This window comes from Rhinopithecus bieti, unplaced genomic scaffold, assembly GCF_001698545.2.
Source record: "Rhinopithecus bieti isolate Rb0 unplaced genomic scaffold, ASM169854v2 scaffold_4709, whole genome shotgun sequence".
NCBI classification, from domain to species: domain Eukaryota; kingdom Metazoa; phylum Chordata; class Mammalia; order Primates; family Cercopithecidae; genus Rhinopithecus; species Rhinopithecus bieti.
The window spans coordinates 989,153-1,000,334 of NW_016805139.1; the positions used below are offsets into that span (position 1 = coordinate 989,153).

At 39.1% G+C, this 11,182-nt stretch overlaps 1 protein-coding gene across 1 annotated transcript in view; it reads right to left on the reverse strand.

Annotated features, from left to right (window-relative positions):
* The window catches only part of CD109 (CD109 molecule), a 152,841-nt gene that overhangs the window by 63,201 nt on the left and 78,458 nt on the right, over positions 1-11,182 (reverse strand). The window contains 7 exon segments of the mRNA XM_017871333.1: positions 1,065-1,127; positions 1,215-1,316; positions 1,901-2,125; positions 4,393-4,502; positions 5,195-5,293; positions 5,296-5,335; positions 5,592-5,685. Coding sequence (XP_017726822.1) covers positions 1,065-1,127; positions 1,215-1,316; positions 1,901-2,125; positions 4,393-4,502; positions 5,195-5,293; positions 5,296-5,335; positions 5,592-5,685 — 733 coding nt within the window.

Genomic DNA, 11,182 nt, shown 5'->3' on the forward strand with positions numbered 1-11,182 from the left:
TCATGGATAGCACTTTTTATTTTCTTTTTTGTTTTTCTTACATTGTATAATTTTCTATAATGAATATATATTGCTTATCAAATAGAATTTTAAATCTTAAACATAAAACAAGATTTTTTTTTTTTTTTTTTTTTTTTTTTTTTTTGAGGCGGAGTCTCGCTCTGTCGCCCGGACTGGAGTGCAGTGGCCGGATCTCAGCTCACTGCAAGCTCCGCCTCCCGGGTTTACGCCATTCTCCTGCCTCAGCCTCCCGAGTAGCTGGGACTACAGGCACTCGCCACCTCGCCCGGCTAGTTTTGTATTTTGGTAGAGACGGGGTTTCACCGTGTTAGCCAGGATGGTCTCGATCTCCTGACCTCGTGATCCACCCGTCTCGGCCTCCCAAAGTGCTGGGATTACAGGCTTGAGCCACCGCGCCCGGCCAAAACAAGATTTAGTTATCTATTTTAAATTGGAAATGCAAATATAGGTGAAGAAACAAAAAAGGTTTTTTATTTGATTTCAATGTAGAAAGGACAGGCTAAAAAGGTATGAGGCTGAGTTATAAAAATTAGTAAGTTTAGTGTAGATATAAGGTAGATACCATTCAAGATCATTCTCAACCTAAATACCCATCAAAGGTGAACTGGATAAAGAAAATGTGGTACATATATAGTACGGAATACTATGCAGCTATAAAAAAGAATAAAATCATGTCCTTTGCAGGAACATGGATGGAGCTGGAGGCCATTATCCTTAGCAAACTAACGCAGGAACAGAAAACCAAATACCACATGTTCTCACTTATAAGTGCGAGCTAAATGATGAGAACACACGGACACACAGAGGGGAACAACAGACACTGGGGCCTATGGGAGGGTGGAGGGTAAGAGGAAGGAGAGGATCAGGAAAAATAACTAATGGGTACTAGGCTTAATACCTGGGTGATGAAATAAACTGTACAACAAACCCCTATGACATGAGTTTAGTTATATAACAAATCTGCACATGTACCCCTGAACTTAAATGTGAATAAAAAGATGATTCTATAATAGATCATAAATTTAGATTATATAAGAGATTACCATATAGCTTAACTCCTTCAATCGTTTGTTGCCACTAACCACCAACTCAAAAGGCGATCCCACCTAGAAAAAAAACTTAATTAATATGTACATATCAAAAGCAAGATAGTCCAATTATATTACAATTATCAAGTGAGTTGTAAGCATTACCTTTATATTTTCATCTCTTGTTTTTAGTTGGATGTATGTCTTACTAGGAGACTTAAACATACTATGAACTGCTATGCTACTTTTACTACCAAGAAAATAGGCCTGTAACAAAAGAAAAGGAGCTATAAATGTTCATTTTTAATAACACGCTGAGAAAACATGCTACCTGCTGAACAGTTATTAAAAACCAAATTCATTTTCACTTTTTTTTAATGCAAGAAAAATACATTCACCAGACATTGGATTTTCATCATTTTATAGCTTATACTGTAAAGAAACTGATAGCTTTAAAACACAGGAAAGGTGTATATATATGTGTGTATATGTGTGCGTGTGTGTGTGTGTGTGTATTCCTTTCAGTTCTTTCAGTTTCTGCCAAAATAAAATTTCAAATGACTGACCTCAAACCCTAGACTGGGGGTTTGAGGAACTTCTCCATCATATCTTCACATTGCTGTATTTTACTGTGCTCTTCAAAATGAACTTACAAGGAAAAATTTAGTCTAACCTTCAGTCACTGTCATTAAATTACTTTTACCACTCTCCTCCATTTTGTAAAATAGAAACATGTGTCCACTTCCTATGTACTTTCAGGTCTGACAGGTTGAGTGCCTACCATGCCTACCACAAGATTACAACTGTAATGATGTTGTTGCAGTGACACAATGATGGGAAACAGATGGCACCTTCAACTGTAGCTCACTGGAATCCTCCAGGATTGGGAATTCAATCTTAAAAGTTCCATTTTGGGGGACAGTATAATTTATTTTCTGAACAGTTTCCATTTTCTGATTTCCACTGTTAGATCCGCTCCAGTACTCAGTATAGTTTCTCTGTGTCACTGCTATGACCACATTATTTCTTCTTTCTTCAAGAGTCAGCTGGTTGCCATCAGCACGGGTCACCTTCACCTAATGGTCAAAACGAAACATCTTAAAAACGCAAAGGATTTAAATACAATTAAATACAGTTCCCATCTGTAGTATTCTCATGAAATTGAACTCTCAAAAATTATTGATAGCACTATAATATCCAGATTCGGTGGCCTCTCTCTAGGAGGCATCCAACAACACTGATTACTCCCTTGTTTATATTATGGATTCCCTTACCTTCCATGGCTCCAAAACAACCCCCTTCACTTCCTACCTCTCTTTCTGCATCCTCTCAGTGTCCTTTTCAGTTCCTCTTCCCTCTCCCTAAATGTGGGAATTTTGGACATCTGTTCTTCTCTCTTCCTCCAAGGTCTCAGCACTCCTATGGCTTAGCTTGTCATCTCTGTGATTGCACCCTGAAGCCAAAATTCCCATCCTCGCCTTGCTCTGGAGTTCATGCCCAACACCTCCAATTACCTGCAGGAAATTTCTACTTGGATATCCTAGACACCTCAAATTCACACATCTAAAATGAGCAACCATGTCATTTTCCTATTTTTGCTGACATCACAATTCTGCAAGACCTTACATTTCTGAATTTTCCCTCACTCTCCCCACCCCCCAAATCCAATGAACACCAAAGTCCTAAGCTTCTCTCTTCCATCCTCTCCACTCCCACAGGTACCACCACAAGGCTGCCCATCCCCTTACTCCTGGGCTACTGTCTTCCTCCTGCACACAGCCTGAGCAGTCTCCCTCAAATACTGAGTGCACCCTGAACTTGCCAGCAGAGCTCGCCTTCCTGTCTCACTTCTTATCTTGCTCCCCACCTCCCACTCCCATGCCCAAGCATTTAAAACCCAACTAATCTTTTAAAAAACAGTTTAGATCTCTTCCACAAAGCATCCCATAATAACCTCCATGCCTATCCCACAGCCAACTCTCCCTCCCTGAACGCCCATGGTTTCACTCTACTCATTCAGAAATTACCATTTGCAGCTTCAATTTTTTTTTAACTTACCTTTTCAAACTAAATTAAGATCACTGCAATCAGAAACTACCTGAAACAATAATTGACCCATTCAACAAGTGACCCCTCCTTTCTTCTTTCTTTCTTTCTTTCTTTTTTGGTGATTTTTGTTTGTTTGGTTTTGATTTGTTTTGTTTTGTTTTGTTTTGTTTTTTGAGACAGAGTTTTGTTCTTGTTGCCCAGGCTGGAGTGCAATGGCATGATCTCCACTCACCACAACCTCCGCCTCCCCAGTTTCAGGCGATTCTCCTGCCTCAGACTCCCGAGTAGCTGGGATTACAGTCATGTGCCACCACGCCTGGCTAATTTTTTATATTTTTAGTAGAGATGGGGTTTCTCCATGTTGGTCAGGCTGGTCTTGAACTCCTGACCTCAGGTGATCCACCTGCCTCAGCCTCCCAAAGTGCTGGGATTACAGGAGTGAGCCACCGCATCCAGCCTGACTCCTCCTTTCTTTAAATCAGAGGTCAGCCAACTACTGCAAGCTGATAGTCCAATCTAGTATGTTTGTAAATAAAGTTTTACTGGAACACATTCCACTCTCAATTATTTATAAATTCGCTCTGGCTGCTTTCACCATACAATGGCAGAGCTGAGTAGCTGTGACAAAGACTGCATGGCCACAAAGCTGAAAATATTCACTATCTAGCCCTTTGCAGAAAAAGTTTTCTAACCCCTGCTTTAAATCCCTACAGAAATTAATTTGTAACACTAATCTTAATCTGCCATGAGTTACAGTTATGTATATATTTTCCTGTCACCATCGCAAAAACTGTGAACCTGAGGGTAGAGATTGAGCCCTTCTTAGCTCCATAGCCCTGCCCAATACCACACCTTGCTCATTGTCAAAATTCACACAATTAATGTGTTAATTCAACATTATCTCAAAAAAATGAAATTTGTTGATAATTTTTAATGTAACATCTTTGCTAGAACTATAATCATTATAAAACCAAACCGAAATTGAAATTTTGACTACCATCTAATTATTTCAATTAATTAATAAAAGCTTCAGTGTAACAATCCACATCTAATTTAAATTGCTTATAAAAAAATACATTTTCAAAAAAATACTTTTATTGTTGAAAACTACTATTTTAGAAAAAATAGACAAAGGTCATTTGGAAACAAATCTACATGCCCCCCATATCTAAAGAGACAAAGTTATATACTTTTTGGCTTAAATATTTGGAAAAGCATTGAAAATATTGTTTCCCATTCTATTTCATTAAGCTGAACTTACTGCTATGGACTGGAAATAAATATACCAACTTACAGTGGCTGTGAAGTTGAGAGATGGCTTCAAGACTGTAGTATAATCAAAAAATTCAACGATGTAATCATGTTGCTTGAAGAACACATTAGTGCTTGCATTTCTTGCAATACCTTTTTCGGAAATTGCACAATTTAGAAAGCAAAAGTAATGTTTCACCGAAAGCTTCTATCCACCAAATCTCTCCATCTAACCTATTGCCAAACAGGTTTAAAATATCAGAGCACATAAGCCTCATTCCCGTATTGGCTTTGACACTACAAGCCCCACACAGTTCTATTATGTTCTCTATGGATCCTTCTAAGCACCATTGCTGCCATTCTACCATAGTGACATGTACAACAGCAGCAAATTAAGGCCAATGAAAGAATAGTCTTTTGCTCTTTCGGGGATTGGCTAACGCTGTTGAAATAGTAACAGAAAGGTCCAAGAAACTAAACTTTATTTGCATATTAAAAGTGAAAACTGTGTAGGAGCAGCTGAGATTTCAGCGATTTTAAAAAGAAGGTAACCAGCTGAAAATGTAAGCCTTTCCATGTAATTTTCAGGGGGAAAGAGTAGAAATGGAAAAAAAAAAATTACAAAGAGCTATCACATGTGGCTGAAGTAGTGACTTCCATAGAAAATAAGGTCCCCCATTATAAAATCATCCTGCAACTTAGACTAACAGTCATAACAATCTCAACATTAAATAGCATCTTTAGAAAGCCAGTGATGCTCCCAAATGAAAGTGCCAGTTATAATAAGAAAGATGATAAAGCAGTGTCACATAAATGGTTTTACCTTCACTTTAAAGTCTACAAACCTGTAAGTGATTCTGTCACTGTGGCTAAAATTTCTACCGGTCCAGGGGAAGCTAGATCCAGGTGTTCAGAAAGTCCATTTGAAGAATCCATTATATTTTCATCTCTTCATCATTAAAAGAGAAGTTTACAGATCCATTTATCTGTTTTGTTTAAAAGTTCAGTATTATCATTTTAGCAATTCAAATTTTAGAAATAAAACTCAAACTAAGTCACAAAATATGTTAGCTCTAGTACCATTTTAATCACTATAATTGCATAAATTTTCACTTGTTCAGTGCTGGAAAGCTCTTGATTTTCTTACACTTAACTTTTTGTTAAGTCAATACTAAATCTTATTTCTAGAAAAAATACACATATTTTACCCATTACAAGTTATAAAATGTCTGCAAAAGTTACCTTAAATGTTTTGTAATATTTTCTTCTTTCCCCAAAAGGATAAAGGTAAAATGTAAGTGTGACATCTCCTTTCACTGGCTTCCCATATGTATACCTGAATAATTATAAACATAGTCTTTTTATGTATCAACTTGATATTGTCAGAACACAATACAAATATTACTTTCAATAGCATACATTAGCAATCCAACATTTTTTTTTAAATTACATTGGGTTGGGCCTGGTGGCTCATGCCAGTAATCCCAGCACTTTGGGAGGCCGAGGCAGGCAGATCACGAGGTCAGGAGTTCAAGACCAGCCTGGCCAACATAGTGAAACCCTGTCTCTACTAAAATACAAAATTAGCTGAGCATGGTGGCAGGCACCTGTAGTCCCAGCTACTTTGGAGGCTGAGGCAGAACTGCTTGAACCCAGGAGGTGGAGGTTGCAGTGAGCTGAGATTGTATCACTGCACTCCAGCCTGGGCGACACAACGAGACTCTGTCTCAAAATAAATAAATAAATAAATAAATAAATAAATAAATAAATAATACATTATGGGATGGCAAAACACTAAAAAAAGAAAATTTAAAAAAGAAAAAAATTACATTAAAAACATGCTACTACTATAATTTTTTAAACTAAAACCAACAAAAAACGTATTTAATAAATGGTGATCCTGGATGGGCACAGTGGCTCATACCTGTAATCCCAGCACTTTGGGAGGCTGAGGCAGGTGGATCATGAGGTCAGGAGTTCAAGACCAGCCTGGTCAAGATGGTGAAACCCCATTTCTACTAAAAACACAAAAAAATTAGCTGGGCATGGTGGTGGGTGCCTATAATCCCAGCTATTCGGGAGGTTGAGGCAGAGAATTGTTTGAACCCAAGAGGCGGAGGCCACAACCAAGATCGTGCCACTGCACTCCAGCCTGGACAACAGAGTGAGACTCCATCTCAAAAACTAAACAAATAATAAAAGGTGATCCTTGAAATTAAGCTTCCAAAATGGCAAGACTTTTAACTATAGTACCTTAAAACAGTTCTTAAAACACACTCTGCCCAACCTCTGACCATCTGAAAGACTCCAGAAAAAACCTGATCATAATTGGGAGTGACAGTTTCCTGCCCAAAGATTTTTTAAAGATTACATAAATCTTTCACTCCTAGAAATCTGGAGTGGCCCATTAACTGCATGCCCACGAAACTTCGCAGCTTTAAAAGATTTTTAAATGTCAGCTGATAGTGCAATCACCATGGTCTATTACTGTATGTTCCGATATTAGCCAGGAAGGTTTATTAGACCATAGATTCTGGAGCACCAAATGTGCTCATGGCTGTCAAAAATTGATTTTTTGCAGAAAATTTAAAATAAGAATAATTTTAAAATCCATAGTACCAAACTTAGTTTCTGGTTTTTGTTTTTGTTTTATTTTGTTTGTTTGTTTGAGACACACTCTTACCCTGTCACCCAGGCTGGGGTGCAGTGGCATGATCTTGGCTTACTGCAACCTCGACCTCCAGGATTGAAGAGATTCTCCTGCCTCAGCCCCCTGAGTAGCTGGGATGACAAGCGCACACCACCACATCCAGCGAATTTTATTTTATTTTATTTTTTGAGACAGAGTCTCACTCTGTCACCCAGGCTGTAGTGCAATGGCATGATCTCAGCTCACTGCAACCTCTGCCTCCCGGGTTCAATCGATTCTCCTGCCTCAGCCTCCCAAGCACTTGGGATTACAAGCATCTGCCACTACACCCAGCTAATTCTTGTATTTTCAGTAGAAATGGAGTTTGACCATATTTGCCAGGCTGTTCTCGAACTCCTAATCTCAAGTGATCCACCCACTTTGGCCTCCCAAAGTGCTGGGATTATAGGAACGAGCCACCTAGCCCAGGCAAACTTAGCTTCGTGAGTCAAATATCATTCTCTGCTACTTTTCTTTCTACGTATTAATTTTATCCTCTCTCATTATTGGAAAGTCTTTTCATGTGAAGAAGAGGTAATACATTTTACTGCCAGAAAGCCTTTTTTAAGTACATTTCCTGGGTTGCTTCTATCTCTATTGTGATATGCTGAGCCAGACACGGAAGTCAATTTTGCTTTGCAGTCTATAAATCATAGCAGTAAACGGCTGCTTCCTGAATCCATTAACTGAACACAAAACAGCCCCTCATCTGGATCAACTCAACTCAAAAGCAAATCTTAAAATATAGCATATTCCAAACTAAGAAGAAAAAAAAAATCCACGTTCCAATGCCCCACACTTCCAAACAAAAACAGTAAAGTCAGTGGAAACCCTGGTTAGCAACCTTAGCATCAAATTCACTCATTCAAGAGTCTTCAAAACCTGACTCTACTTGTATCGTGCTAAAGATTAAATAAAAGCAAAACTAGAATGCCAGGATATTGTATTTTAACAGAGTTATATCACATGATAGTAAAAGGATCTTTAAAATCCAAATATAATTTAAAGTATTCTCAGACACAAATTTAATTTTGACTTTAATGTGAAACAGATTTAGTTTTCCAAACACCAAGCTGGCTATAATAATTGTGAAACAAAGATACAATTATTGTCCCAAATAGAACCTGGAAGCATTTGGGATAAGTTAATCACTCAGAAAATAAAAGCTTGACTAATTTTTAAAAAGCAAATCAGGCCAGGAGTGGTGGAACATGCCGGTAGTCCCAGCACTTTAGGAGACCAAGGCAATAGTATCGTGTGAAGCCAGGAGTTCAAGACCAGCCTGGAGAAAATGGCAAGACCCCATCTCTATAAAGGAAAAAAAAAATTAGCCAGGCATGGTGGCTCGCACCTGTAGTCCTAGCTACTTGGGAGGCTGAGGTGGGAAGAGCGCTTGAGCCCAGGTGTTCAGGGATGCAGTGAGCTATGACTGCACCACTGCACTCCAGCCTGTGAGAGAGTGAGGCTTCTCACTTAAAAAAATAAAATAAAATAAATCAAAATATTCTAGGATAGTATCATTAACAAAACAAGGAATTTTTTTCTCTGAAAGCAGCCATAGCACGAAAAAGGACAAAAAGATTATAAAATAATACCTTCCCTTCTGATCAGTGGTAAATGAAAAAAAGAAAAAGAAAACATAAAAACCCAAAAGGACAGGCTTTGGAGAACTTCCAGAGACCTGAAAACATGGAGGTTCCTGGAGGGCAGCGTGCTCAGAAAGGACATGGAAGCTCCGTGTTGTTTCCCACACGCCTTGCCCAACGCATCTCTTCCAGCTCTTCATCTCTATCTATTGTAACATCGTTTGCAATAAGCCAGCAAAGTATCTTCCTGAGTCCTGTGAGCAGCTCCAGCAAATTAGTCAAACCCAAAGAGAAGGTGGCAACTCCGATTTACAGCCAATCAGTAAGAAGTACAGGTGACAATCTATTACTTGTGAGTGGCATCTGGAGGGGGGGCAGTCTTAGAGCAAGTTGTCATCTATGATCTGATGCTGTCTCCCCATAGATAGTGTCAGGCTTGAATTGAACTAGAGGAGACCCCCTGGTGTCCCCTGCAGAACTGATTGATTGGGTTTTGGTGGGGAGAAATCTTCACCCACTTCTTCCTGATGGGTTTTGGTGGGGAGAAATCTTCACCCACTTCTTCCTGACCAGAAGTCACAGAAGTCTTCTGTGTTGATTGTTGAATGCGAATATAGGAGAAACTGAATTTCTTTTTTCCTATATCCACAGAACTCCAAATACCTGGCTTTTGATTTGGTATGAAGACCTTTGCTGTGCTACATACAGCTTAGAGCTGAAATCTTAAGGGTCCTGTTCCTTATCTATTTGTTCTTTCCTTTTTTTTTTTTTTTTTTGAGACAGTCTTGTTGCCCAGGCTGAAGTGCAATGGTACAATCTTGGCTCACTGCAACCTCTGCCTCCCAGGTTCAAGCAATTCTCATGCCTCACCCTCCCGAGTAGCTGGGAGTGTGCCACCACACCCAGCTAATTTTTGTATTTTTAGTAGAGATGGAGTTTTGCCATGTTGGCCAGGCTGGCCTCAAACTCCTGATCTCAAGTGATCCACCCTCCTCAGCCTCCCAAAGTGCTGGCATTACAGGTGTGAGCCACTGTGCCTGGCCTATTTGTTCTTTCAGTAGGTATATATTGGATACCTACTCCACAGCTGGCACTGTAGTAGGCACCAAGGTGCTATAGTACATAAGACACAGAGCCACCTTCAGAAAGGTGGACGAGCAAACAGCAGCACTGTGTGACTAGTGTTATGAGGGCTATAAGGAGGGTTGGGGACGAGTAGTAAGCCTTGAAATTACCTATGTAATGACCTATTAGAAAAAAGCGTTTTACATTTTTAGAAGCTAAAGTAAAATGTGAGAATAGAGTTTGGGACAGTAGAGAATGGGCTGGAGTAGAGAAAGGTGGAATGTTTCAAAAGACATGAATCCAGAAAAGAGCCCTGCAAAATAAACTCAAGAATCTGAACTTCACTCTCAAGCTACGAGAGAAGAGTCCTTGAATTACTTGAGGGCAATCCCAGCCTGCACTTCAGAGAACCATTAGTCTGGAACTCTGACGATGCTTTTTGCCTCAGCAAAACAAAATGCCATGCGTTGTTCAACACAGTGAGTCAAAATCATGACAGTCACCATAGATCTGTTGTGTTAGGTGGGTTGGAAGTCTCTGTCTTCATACAATGTGACGTAATGGATAAATGTGGATTATTTACTCATCTGTTAATTGTAATAAGGCAACCTATTCTCTCCCCCAAGAGCTCTATCTCCATTATCAGTGGAAAAAAACAGAATTTAAGTAAAGATAAGTTACCTCAATTCCATGTCATCTGAAAAAAAAAGTGCTATCTATAATATAAACCCCTTAATAAGTCTAAGAAAGACACTAGTCTACGGGAAATATTTTAGGACTGGGTCAGCTTGCAAGCAGAGCAATGGATGCAGAGAAATGTGGAGATCTGTCCCAGGCTTAATTATTTATTAGAAATAGTCGTTTACTGTCCACTAAGGTATTTTAATAAGCAAAAATTACCCTAATATTCTGAAGTATATAATCAGCTTTTGGTCAAACAGTCTTATAATGGTTTCGAGTCATATGAAAAGAAAAATGACACTTACTTTGCCGCGATGGTACCGTTTAAATGCTTAGAATTCATAGAACAGTATAATGGTGTCTGCAAAGTCACTTCAAATTTTGGCAATACTGGAAAAGAAAAGCAAGGGTAAATCTTTTAAAGAATCTACTTCACTATCATCTTCCACTGAACAAAATGAAAAATAAAATTGTTCTGAAGGAGTTGATAATTTGTACTATTTGAACTTAAATTCATTAGAATTCATTCAAATACATGTTAAGACAGATGAAAAGCCCTTTGTTTCACCCAAAACTAGAAATCCCTAGTTTGGTCAGCTTTATATAATTAAGGTATGAGGCTGGGAGCAGTGGCTCATGCCTATAATCCTAGCACTCTGGGAGGCTGAGGTAGGTGGATCACCTGAGGTCAGGAGTTTGAGACCAGCCTGGCCAACAAGGTGAAATCCTGTCTCTACTAAAAATACAAAAATTGCTGGGCATGGTGGTGCACACCGGTAATCCCAGCTACTCAGGAGGCTGAGGCAGGAGAA